The 12,974-nt window shown below is 44.6% G+C and overlaps 1 protein-coding gene across 3 annotated transcripts in view; it reads right to left on the bottom strand.

Moving 5' to 3' along the window:
* Positions 1 to 3,681: 3,681 nt before the first annotated feature.
* Positions 3,682 to 12,974, bottom strand: part of LOC132833523 (N-acetyllactosaminide alpha-1,3-galactosyltransferase-like) — a 43,113-nt gene continuing 33,820 nt past the window's right edge. For all 3 annotated transcript variants that reach the window (XM_060851874.1, XM_060851876.1, XM_060851875.1), the window contains exon 5: positions 3,682 to 6,737. In XM_060851874.1, the coding sequence (XP_060707857.1) occupies positions 6,041 to 6,737 (697 nt within the window). In that variant the 3' untranslated portion in view covers positions 3,682 to 6,040. The remainder of the gene's footprint in view (positions 6,738 to 12,974) is intronic.

The raw sequence follows: 12,974 nt of genomic DNA, 5'->3' as shown, positions 1-12,974 counted from the left end.
GGTATCACCATTATCTGCATTAAAAACAATCTTCCCCCGTGCTCCGCATCTCTTATCCAAAACTTAAATCTGAATTCTCTCTCAATCATTTTAACATTTCCAGCACATTATGACCAGTTCCCAGATGGGATTCTCCAATTTATTCCAGACAGGATACCCGAAACTGTTAAACTCCTGGTTAAGACTTGACTTGCCTTTCTTATACATCTGATCCCTGATAGTAATTTAAAAATGGATTCCCTCCATTGTGGATGCCTTTCTCACAGACTTAAATGACTGTCTTAAAATGGAGCAGTTTGACCAAGTTTTCTTCAGTTATAGAGGCATAGAGTTATACAGCACAGAAACAGGTCCACCAGTCCAACTTGGCTGTGCTGACCAGATATATTAAACTGATCTAGTCCCATTTGCCAGCATTTGGCCTAAATCCCTCTATACTCTTCTTATTCATATACTCATCTAAATGCCTTTTAAATTTGCTGAGAGGCGCGAGGGAGGAGCAAAGGACTTCTGGGAAGTCATATATTTGTGTGGTTGCATTACCCGGGTAGTGTCTCCTACCCATCTTCCTCTTCTAACCAAAAAAGGGTTCTGGTAAGGTAACGAGTTTATTTTTTATTCCTTATTTTTCAACAATCTCTTTGGGATTTAGAATGGTGGTTAGGGCAGTTGAATGTTCCTCCTGCAGAATGTGGGAGTTAACTACATCTGCAGGAAGTGCACCCAACTCCAGCTCCTCGAAAACTGCGTTAGGGAACTGGAGCTACAGCTGGGATCATTTGGAAGGCAGAGGGGGTTTTTTTTTTAGATTACTTACAGTGTGGAAACAGGCCCTTCGGCCCAACAAGTCCACACCAACCCGCCGAAGTGCAACCCACCCATACCCCTTACCTAACACTACGGGCAATTTAGCATGGCCAATTCACCTGACCCGCACATCTTTGGACTGTGGGAGGAAACCGGAGCACCCGAAGGAAACCCACGCAGACACGGGGAGAACGTGCAAACTCCACACAGTCAGTTGCCTGAGGCGGGAATTGAACCCAGGTCCCTGGCGCTGTGAGGCAGCAGTGCTAACCACTGTGCCACCGTGCCACCGGGTTATTGAGAGGAGTCACATGGAGGTGGGCACTCCTCAGGTACAAGAAAAAGGCAGATGGGCTACAGTTAGGGGACGGAAAGGGAATCGGCAGGCAGTGCAGGGATCCCCTGTGGCCATTCCCCTCAACAATAAGTATAGCGTTTTGGATACTGTTGGGGGGTCGACTTACCAGGGGAAAGCAGTGGGGCACAGGACTCTGGCACAGAGTCTGTCCCTGCTGCTCAGAAGGGAAGGGGGAAGAGGAGCAAAGCAGTAGTCATTGGGGTCTCCATAGTTAGGGGGACAGATGAGAGGTTCTGTGATACTCACGATTGGTGTGTTGCCTCCCAGGTGCCAGGGTTTGTGATGTCTCTGATCATGTTTTTGGGATCCTTAAGGGGGAGGGGGAGCAGCCCCAAGTCGTGGTCCACATAGGAGACCAACGACATATGTAGGAAGAGAGATGGGGATTTAAGGCAGAAATTCAGGGAGCTAGGATGGAAGCTGAGAGCTAGGATGAACAGAGTTGTTGTCTCTGGTTTGTTGCCCATGCCACGTGCTAGTGAGGTAAGGAATAGGGAGAGAGAGGAGTTGAACACATGGCTACAGGAATGGTGCAGGAGGGAGGGTTTTGGTTTCTTGGATAATTGGAGCTCTTTCTGGGGTAGGTGAGACCTCTACAAGCAGGATGGTCTTCATCTGAACCAGAGGGGTTCCAATATCCTGGGAGGGAAATACACTAAGGCTATTGGGGTCGGTTTAAACTAATCCAGCAGGGGGATGGGATCCAAAATTGTAGTTCGAGGTATAGAAAAGGTTGAGAGTAGGGAGATCCAAAATCAAGTTTCAGGAACGAAAGATGGTACCGACAAACAAGAAGTTGGTTTGAAGTGTGTCTACTTCAACACCAGGAGCATCCGTAATAAGGTGGGTGAACTTGCAGCATGAGTTAGTACCTGGGACTTTGAATGTGTCGCCATTTCGGAGACATGGATAGGGCAGGGGCAGGAATGGTTGTTGCAAGTTCCAGGATTTAGATGTTTCAGTAAGAACAGAGAAGATGGTAAAAGAGGGGGAGGTGTGGCATTGTTGGTCAAGGACAGTATTCCAGTTGCAGAAAGGATGTTTGGGGATTCGTCAACTGAGGTAGTATGGGCTGAGGTTAGAAACAGGAAAGGAGAGGTCACCCTGTTGGGAGTTTTCTATAGGCCTCCGAATAGTTCCAGAGATGTAGAGGAAAGGATAGCAAAGATGATTCTCGATAGGAGTGAGACAGACAGGGTAGTTGTCATGAGGGACTTCAACTATCCAAATATTGACTGGGAACACTGTAGTACGAGTACTATAGAGAGGTCAGTTTTTGTCCAGTGTGTGCAGGAGGGCTTCCTGACACAGTATGTAGACAGGCCAACAAGGGGCGAAGCCACATTAGATTTGGTACTGGGTAATGAGCCCAGCCAGGTGTTAGACTTGGAAGTAGGTGAGCACGTTGGTGATAGTGATCACAATTCTGTTATGTTTACTTTAGTGATAGAAAGGGATAGGTGTATACCACTGGGCAAGAGTTACAGCTGGGGAAAGGCAATTATGATAACATTAGACAAGATTTAGGAAGCATAGGATGGGGAAGGAAACTGCAGGGGATGGGCACATTCGAAATATGGAGCTTATTCAAGGAAAAGCTCCTGTGTATCCTAGATAAGTGTGTACCTGTCAGGAGGGAGGAAGCTGTAGATCACGGGAGCTGTGGTTTACGAAGGAAGTGGAATCTCTGGTTAAGAGGAACAAGAAGGCTTATGTTAGGATGAGATGTGAAAGCTCAGTTAGGGTGCTTGAGAGTTACAAGGTAGTCAGGAAAGACCTAAAGAGAGAGCTCAGAAGAGCCAGGAGGAGAGATGAGAATTTGTTGGTGAATAGGATCAGGGTAAACCCCAAGACTTTCTTTTATTCCTTTAAATACCTATAGAATGATGAGAGTAAGATTAGGGCCAATCAAGGATAGTAGTGGGGAGTTGTGTGTGGAGTCAGAGGAGATAGGGGAAGCACTAAATGAATATTTTTAAACAGTATTCACTCTAGAAAATGACAATGTTGTCGAGGACAATACTGGGATATAGACTGCTAGACTACTTGGGATTGAGGTTCACAAGGAAGAGGTATTAGAAATCCTACAGAGTGTGAAAATAGATGAGTCCCCAGGCCGGGTGGTTTTTATCTTAAGATCCTCTGGGAAGCCAGGGAGGAGATTGCCGAGCCTTTGGCATTGATCTTTAAATCATCATTGTCCACAGGAATAGTGCCAGAAGACTGAAAGATAGCAAGTGTGGTTCCCCTGTTCAAGAAGGGGAGTAGAGACAGCCTTGGTAATTATAGACCAAGTTAAAAACCACACAACATCAGGTTATAGTCCAACAGGTTTAATTGGAAGCACACTAGCTTTCAGAACGATGCTCCTTCATCAGGTGATTGTGGAGGGCTCAATCCTAACACAGAATTTATCGCCATATAAATTCTGCGTTAGGACTGAGCCCTCCACTATCACCCGATGAAGGAGCATCGTTCTGAAAGCTAGTGTGCTTCCAATTAAACCTGTTGGACTATAACCTGGTGTTGTGTGATTTTTAACTTTGTACACCCCAGTCCAACACCGGCATCTCCAAATCAATTATAGACCAGTGAGCCTTACTTCAGTTGTTGGTGAAGTGTTGGAAAAGGTTATAAGAGAAAGGATTTATAATCATCTCGAAAAGAATAATTTGATTAGATATAATCAGCGCGGTTTTGTGAAGGGTAGGTTGTGCCTCACAAACCTTATTGAGTTCTTTGAGAAGGTGACCAAACAGGTAGATGAGAGTAAACCGGTTGATGTGGTGTATATGGATTTCAGCAAGGCGTTCGATAAGGTTTCCCACAGTAGGCTATTGTACAAACTGCGGAGGAATGGCATTGTGGGAGATGTAGCAGTTTGGATCAGTAATTGTCTTCGTTCAGCAAGACAGAGGGTGGCAGTTGATGGGAAATGTTCATCCTGGAGTCCAGTTACTAGTGGTGTACTGCAAGGGTCAGTGTTGGGTCCACTGCTGTTCGTCATTTTTATAAACGACCTGGATGAGGGCATAGAAGGGTGGGTTAGTAAATTTGTAGATGACACTAAGGTCAGTGGAGTTGTGGATAGTGACGAAGGATGTTGTAGGTTACAGGGGAGATTTACTAGGATGTTTCCTGGTATGGAGGGAAGGTCTTACGAGGAAAGGCTGAGGAACTTGAGGCTGTTTTTGTTAGAGAGAAGCAGGTTGAGAGGTGACTTAATAGAGACATATAAGATAATCAGAGAGTTAGATAGGGTGGACAGGGAGAGCCTTTTTCCAAGTATGGTAACGGCAAGCATGAGGGGGCATAGCTTTAAATTGAGGGGTGATAGATATAGGACAGATGTCAGAGGTAGCTTCTTTACTCAGAGAGTAGTAAGGGTATGGAATGCTTTGCCTGCATCGGTAGTAGATTCACCAACTTTAGGTACATTTAAGTCGTCATTGGACAAGCATATGGATGTACATGGAATAGTGTAGGCTAGATGGGTTTCAGATTGGTATGACAGGTCAGCGCAATATCAAGGGCCAAAGGGCCTGTACTGCACTGTAATGTTCTATGTTCCAATGTTCTATGTTCTAAATGTTGTAATTGTATCAGCCTCCACCACTTCCTCTGACAGCTCATTCCATACATGCACCACACTCAGCGTGAAAAAGTTGTCTTTTTAATCTTTTAAAATATTTCCCCTCTCACTCTAAACCTGTGCTCTCTAGTTATGGACCCCCCTACCCTGGGAAAAACACCTTATCTATTCACCTTATCCATCACCCTCACCTCCCCTACCCCATGTTTTTTTATAAACTTCTCTGAAGTTACCCTCAGCCTCCAACACACCAGGGAAAAAAGCCCCAGCCCATTCAGCCTCTCCCTACAACTCAAACCCTCCAACCCCAGCAACATCCTTGTAAATATTTTTAATGGAAGAGTGAGCTTATTAGTCATTGAAAGTGAAAAGGAATGAAAACACAAAACATGTACACAGAGAAATAAGAAGCAAGTTAAAAAATAAAAATTTTAAAAAGATATATGGATCAGTTTTTGAGTGCACAATGACAGTGGGGCCTTGCGACTGCTACAGTGGGTAACAGCAGTAGCACAGAGGTTGGCAGGTAAGTAGTTGATTTCAAGAAGCTTGACTTCGACTGTTAGCTGAAAGGCCCTTGTCCTCTTTCATTTTGATTGCTCGAAGCATCTCAATGTGTTTCAAACAGCGATCAGTAAAAGTAAGATTTCTCACAGCTGCTAGTTTACTCTCTAAATCAGCCAGCCAGTCATTGTGTAAAAGGTCAATCACTATCCATAGAATGCACAGTCTCCTTAAGTAAGTGGTAGCTGGATATTAGCCCTTCAGTGAGTCCTCAGGCTGTTGATTCTCATGTGAGCTTTCCTCTTGTTCCAAACACTGTCTAAACTTGCCTTTCAACTTCATCTTGAACAGCTCATGTACCTCTTCAGTATCTATAATCCTGAAGAACAGCCATCTATCTCCACTATATCCTTTCACCCTTGGGAGGTGTAAAGTCAGAGCCAAGAATGGATGACAATCTGACCACCAGCTGAGGCCGAGGGAGTAGGGTAGTGTCAGCAGACCCATAAGGTGTCCCAGGTGACCCAGCTCTTGTCTGGAGGGGCAAATGTCACAATGGCTAAAATAACAAACCATCTCCTGAGATTGCGAGGTTAAGGCATACTTTGGGACCAGTACATCATATACCTAACCCATACTGTTTGTGTTTGAGAGAGCAAGAGCTAGAGCCAGAGATTGCAAGAGAGAACAGGGATAATGCACTGCCCTCTCTCATCATTCCCTGATCTCAAGCCATCCACTATTTTTTAAAAAATCAACAGAAACTCCTTTCCAAACGTTCAGTCCGTTTGCCGACTGATGTCGTACTCTTTTACGGACCACAACATTCGGACCACATGGATATCCCATCGCCATCCGATCTTGCGGTCCCAGCAGTATTCTGGTGACAGGACCTTGGTGGGTTTATGTAGCCAGAAGTATTTGTTGAGGTGGCTCTCGTCATGCCAAACAGCCTCCACATTTTTCTGCTTGTCCTGCAGGATTCCCCGGGAGCAGCTTTCAGTCAGGTTCCAGACGCTCTGCCAAGTCCCACCAAACACGGCGGCATGGTAATAGAAATCCCCCTTGGTGCCCAGGTAAGCTGCCGATTGGGGGTTGTGGTCGTAACTGTACATAAACTTTGGCCTCCGGTAGTACCAGGCATGCAGGACAGCCACCGACTCGCTGAGTGTCTCTGTGCCGAAGCGTCCTTGGAATCGCTGATCCACATCGAAGCAGAATACATGACTGGCTTCGTGCCGGACATGATCCTCAATGAGCTTGCTGATAGTCTCCATGCGAGACATTGAAATGTCCTGCCAACGCTTGTGCACTTTAACCTGGAAGCTCTTGACCTTGCTTCTGGCACTCGGCCGCAGATTCAACCTTTCAAACTTCAGCAAGTCATCTACGAATACATAATATATGACCGAGAATCCTGGCATGAAATGTTCATCAGCCGACGCCAGGAAAGTCTCCAAGTACAGGTCCAGGTATCTGAAATATGCAGAGGGACACCTTCTCTTAGAAGCAGTTGTCACACTTACTCTTCAACAATCCCAGCCAACAAACCAATCCCATTCCCCCAACCCACCCCCACTTATAATAATTCTTCAAGATTTTGAAATGCAAAGCAACTGATCTCGATGCACAAGATAATGTTAATATTGGAGGATCACTGCAACAGGGAACTAGACATCTTAATATGGGGATTACCAGGGTATGGATAAAGCCTGAGTCAGTAGACAACTAACTGCCATTATTAGCACTTTGACAGGATTACTCATCAATACAGCTTATAGAGCATGGTACATAGAACGTTACTGCACAGTACAGGCCCATCTGCCCTCAATGTTGCACCGACCTGTGGAACCAATCTGAAGCCTATCCTACGCTATTCCATGTTCGCCCATATGTTTGTCCAATGATCAGTTAAATGCCCTGAAATTTGGCAAGTCTACAACTGTTGCAGGCAGTGCATTCCACGCCTCTACTAATCTCGGAGTAAAGAAACTACCCCTGACATCTGTCCTATATCTATCACTCTTCAGTTTAAAGCTATGTCCCCTTGTGCTAGGAATCACCATCCGAGATGCCAATCTTTTTATCTTGAAGCAGATAAAAAGATTGGTAAGCCACAATTAACATATTCGCTCATGGAAAAGTGACTTCCGAAGATTAAAAGGTTAGCCAAGGGGGGATCTAAGATGGCGGGGATCTGAGAAGATCACACTGCACAGCTTCACATCGCAGCAGGAGCAGGACGGTCCTTTAACCCACCTAACCCAGGTCATCAGGGGGCGTTGGAAAGATTGTGGAGCACTAAGAAACATTTTACAATTGACTTACCTGTATTTTCAGCTGTCCAGAAATGCCTAAAAAGGGAGGAGGAGCATCTGAGGCCGGGCCTGCAGCAGCCTCAGAGAAGATTACTCTCCAGGACCTGGTGAACCAGCTCTCGAAATCTCGCGAGATATTGGGGAAACAGATTGAAGAGAAGCTGGCTCCAGTCTCTCTCATGCTGCAGAAGCATAAGCAGCAGCTGGGAGACCTGGAGAAGAGGATGGATGAGGTGGAGCACAGGGTCACGGGAAGCTGATGCCAGTTCATTCAAGGAAGAGATCCAAGCCCTGAAGACTCAGGTTCGTAATTTGCGTGACCAAGTGGATGATCTTGAAAACGGGGGCAGGAGAAACAAAATTCGGATCATCGGTCTGTCTGCAGGTAAGGAAGGTGAGCGGCCTGCGGAATTTGTTGAAGATTGGCTTCTGAAATTCCTTAACTTGGAGACTGGCATGAGAGGATTGAAGATAGAGAGGGGTCACCGGGTCGCAGCACGGCGGTCGGGTCTGGGTCAATGTCCTCGTCCTTTCCTAGTGCGGTTCCATCATTACCGGGATAAGGAGAGAGTCATGGAGGCTTCCAGACTCCAGGGGAAGGATCCGAATGCCCAAGATCATGTTTTTTCAGGACTTTTCAGTGGCGGTGATCCAGAAACGAAAATCGTATGATGGTGTCAAGAGAAGATTGAAGGAGCTTGGGATTCAGTACTCCCGGAGATATCCGGCAGTGCTTCGGGTCACCTTAGATGGATCCATCCATCTCTTTGACACATCGGAGAAGGCAAGAGACTTTGTGGACAAACTAACCTAATTTAAACAATTGTAGTATGTATAAATATTGTTGCTTGGGTATGTGTTTATCATTCTGTAAAAGAAATGGAGGAAATCCGGTTGGAGCTTTGGCTTTCCCCTTTTTTTTCCTCTATTGATAATAATTTGGTTCAAACTATGTCTGGCGGTGGTTAAAATGTACATTTTAAATTTCTAAGTTAGGACATACCAAAGGCTGTGTGGGGTATTTATTCCTCTTTTTGTATGAAATAATTTTTTTTATTCATATTGATATTCTATGGGGTGTTTATTCTTTTTAGCTTGTGCTTGCGATGCGGCTCTTGCTGGAAGAAGTAAAAGTGGTTGAGATGGTTAGATGCCTATTTATGGGCAGTTTGGGACAGGTAGTTGCCCCCTCTGGGCAGGGGGTGAGTTCCCCTACTCGGTGCTATTGGTGCTTCATATGTTGGATTGTTTTCTGGTTTTTGTTGTTTTTTATTTTTAATAATTTTGTATGTTTGTTAAATGTAGTGGTTTTAATTAATGTAGTTTTTATATTTGGTGGACCATGTCACACTAAGGCTCAGCAATTTGTGGTTGGGGTTCCTCCTCTCTGGAATTTAAATGTAATTGCAGAAGATTATGGCTAATGATTTGATTGAATGGTGTACCGGGAATATCAAGCGAAGTCACTCACCAATTAAGAGGAAGAAAGTACTCTTGAGTCTTAGAAAGGAGAAGGTGGATATTGCTTTGTTACAGGAGACACATTTGGATGACAAAGAGCATCTGAAATTACAGCAGAATGGCTTTGACTGAGTTTATTTTATCATTTAGTAACAGAAGTAGGAGAGTGGCTATATTGGTAAGGAAAAATTTCTCATTTAAAATTGCTGAAACGTGTTAAAGACACATACGGGAGGTTTGTAATTCTCAAAGCCTTGATAAATGGGGAAGAATATGGCATTTTAAATGTTTATTGTCCCCCAGCTCATCCTCTTTATTTCTTGGTCGATGCTTTTTCTAAACTGAAAAGTCGCAAATCTCAGCACATCATTATAGGGGGAGATTTTAACTGCCTCATGGACCCCACAGTAGACAGGTTGCCTAAAGGTCCCTCAATACCCTCTGCACAAACTAAACAGTTATTGGGTTTGTGTGGGGAATTAGGGTTGGTGGACATCTGGAAGTGTCTCCACCCTACAGGTAGGGATTTCACGTTTTTCTCCAATCCGCATAAATGTCACACGAGGATTGATTCTTTTTCTGACCCCTGCAGTAATCCTGGATCTGGTGGCATCCTGTACGATTGGTAATATTGCCATCTCTGATCATGCTCCAGTGTACCTCATGGTTAAAATTAAGGATGTTACAGTGGATTCAAGGTACTGGCGAATGGACCCCTTTATTCTCATGGACAGTAAGTTGTGGAAGATTTCTCTAGGGAATTTTGGGCATTCCTAAACATCACCTTAGGATCAGTTGATAGCTCATCTGTTCTTTGGGAAACTGCCAAAGCTTATGCCAGAGGGTTAGTTATTTCATATTCCACAAGTAGGAAGCAGCTGAAGGGTGAGCAGCAACACCTCCTTGAAGCACGGTTGCAGGCAGCCGAGAAGGCCTATTTTGACAGACCCTCGTTGGTCAAACTACAGAGGATTATGGCACTGCAGTCTGCACTAAATTCCGTGCTCACGCAGACAGCAAAGAAGGATCTGGCTTTTGCAAAGCAAAGGTTATATGAGCATAGTGACAAACCAGGCAAATACTTAGCATGGGACCATTGCTGTTTGTCATTTTTATAAATGACCTGGAGGAGGGGCTAGAAGGTTGGGTGAGCAAGTTTGCGGATGATACAAAAGTCGGTAGAGTTGTTGACAGTGAGGAAGGATGTGGCAGGTTACAGTGGGATATAGATAAGCTGCAGAGCTGGGCAGAAAGGTGGCAAATGGAGTTCAATGTAGGTAAGTGTGAAGTGATTCACTTTGGTATGAGTAACAAGAAGATGGAGTACTGGCCTAATGGTCGGATATTTGGTAGTGTGGATGAGCAGAGGGATCTTGGTGTCCGTGTACACAGATCTCTGAAAGTTGCCACCCAGGTAAATAGTGCTGTGAAGAAGGCATATGGCGTACTGGCTTTTATTGGTAGAGGAATTGAGTTCCGAAGTCCTGAGGTCATGTTGCAGTTGTATAAGACTCTGGTGCGGCCGCATCTGGAGTATTGTGTGCAGTTTTGGTCGCCATACTATAGGAAGGATGTGGAGGCACTGGAACGGGTGCAGAGGAGGTTTACCAGCATGTTGCCTGGTATGGTAGGAAGATCGTATGAGGAAAGGCTGAGGCACTTGGGGCTGTTTTCATTTGAGAAAAGAAGATTTAGGGGTGACTTGAGAGAGGTGTACAAGATGATTAGGGGTTTAGATAGGGTTGACCATGAGGACCTTTTTCCACGTATGGAGTCAGATATTACGAGGGAGCATAGCTTTAAATTAAGGGGTGGTAGGTATAGGACAGATGTTAGGGGTAGATTCTTTACTCAGCGAGTTGTGAGTTCATGGAATGCCCTGCCAGTAACAGTGGTGGACTCTCCCTCTTTATTGGCATTTAAACGGGCATTGGATAGGCATATGGAGGATAGTGGGCTAGTGTAGGTTAGGTGGGCTTGGATCGGCGCAACATCGAGGGCCGAAGGGCCTGTACTGCGCTGTATTTTTCTATGTTCTATACCTTGCGAGAAAGAAAAGTGCCCTACAAACCATTACAGTGATTAGGGAAAGGTCTGGGAACCTAACATGTGATTCTAAAAAAATTAATGTGCACTCTAAGTTATATCAATTTGAGAATTATGAGGAGGGGCAGAGCAAAATGGAATCCTTTTTTAGAGATCTGAAGCTCCCAGGTGTGACTCCCGAACAACAGTCCTTTCTCAATGCCCCATTATCAGAGCAAGAAGTGCAGGAAGCTGTGAGGCAGCTTCAGAGTGGAAAGGCGCCCGGTCCTGATGGACTTCCCAGTGAATTCTATAAGGAATTCATAAGTATTAGGTCAGGCCCGATGCTGAATATGTTTAATGATTCATACAGTCATGTTGGTCTCCCACCATCTCTGAGCGAGGCCAATATTTCACTTATCCTTAAAAAAAAAGGGAAGGATCCGGAAGACTGTGCTTCATACAGGCCCATCTCGCTCTTAAATGTGGACTTTAAGATCATCTCTAAGGCTCTTGCGTTAGGACTGGAGACTGTGTTACCCTCTATTATTAAAGAGGATCAGACGGGCTTCATAAAGGGTCGTAGATCCTCCAATAACGTTAGGAGGCTGCTTAACGTAATTCAAGCATGCCAACAGCAGTCAATACAGAGATTGGTGATTTCTTTAGATGCAGAGAAGGTATTTGACCGAGTTGAGTGGCTGTATCGTTTCTATATTCTAGACCGGTTTGGTCTGGGCAAAGTTTTCATAAGATAGATAAAGGTTCTCTACCAATGGGGTACGATCAAGCAATTTTAATATTTCTAGGGGCAGCCGGCAGGGCTGTCCCCTTTCACCATTACTTTTTACGTTGGTGATTGAATAGTTGGCGGAGGCCATTCATGGGGATCTCAATATATCAGCTCCAGAAGTGGGGTCAAAATTACATAAGATCTCGCTGTATGCAGATGATGTTCTAATTTTCTTGACAAATCCAGCAGTCTCAGTACCTTGCCTGATACAATGCATTCACGCGTTTGGCGCTTTTTCAGGGTATGAGATTAACTTTGCTAAATCAGAGGCTATGCCTATGGGTGGTCTTACGAAAGAGTTGGCTCGAGAGTGACTATAGATTCCCATTTAGGTGGTCACAGGGGGGTTTTGTGTATTTGGGTATATTCATTACTCCAGTTCTGGATTGGCTGTTCAAAGCCAATTTTACTCAATTATTTGAAAAAAATTAAACAAGATCTCCAAAAGATGGGAGGCACTTCCAGTCTCATGGTTGGGTCAGATAGCGCTTATTAAAATGAATATTCTTCCTCGTTTGCTATACCCTATACAGATGCTCCCCCTGATTTTCAACAAACAAACTCAGGAGGCTGAACGGTCGGTTCAGCTCCTTTATCTGGCACCGTAAACGGCCCCTCATTAAATTAGCCAAACTGCAGTTGCCTCACAGATTAGGGGGGAGTAGACCTTCCGGACATTAAAAATTACTAATTAAGCTCGCTTTTATATAGGTAACTGGGTTTGTGTGGACCTTCTTTCAATATGGCTAGATAACGAAGCCTCCCAGGCAAGGTACCCGCCTACCAGTTTGCTGTTTTTGGACAAAGCGAGGACAGTTAGGGAATATTGCCATAACCCAATAGTCATCAATACTGTTAAAGCATGGAGGGCAATTCGGCAGAGGGAAGGTAATATTGGCAAAACATCTTTGTTTACCCGTTTAGTGGGTATGCCGAGTTTTCAACTAGGTATGATAGATTCAGGATTTAAACGTTGGGCAGCTAGGGGTATACCTTGCATGAGTGATTTATTTGAGGGAGATGTAATGATTCCTTTGATCAGTTAGTACGGAAGGATGAGTTACTTAATGGAGACCTCTTTCATTTTTTTTCAAGTTAGGGATTTTATTTTTAAAA

The sequence above is a fragment of the Hemiscyllium ocellatum genome, chromosome 37 (genome assembly GCF_020745735.1).
Source record: "Hemiscyllium ocellatum isolate sHemOce1 chromosome 37, sHemOce1.pat.X.cur, whole genome shotgun sequence".
Lineage (NCBI taxonomy): Eukaryota > Metazoa > Chordata > Chondrichthyes > Orectolobiformes > Hemiscylliidae > Hemiscyllium > Hemiscyllium ocellatum.
This window is presented reverse-complemented; position numbering and strand designations above follow the sequence as displayed.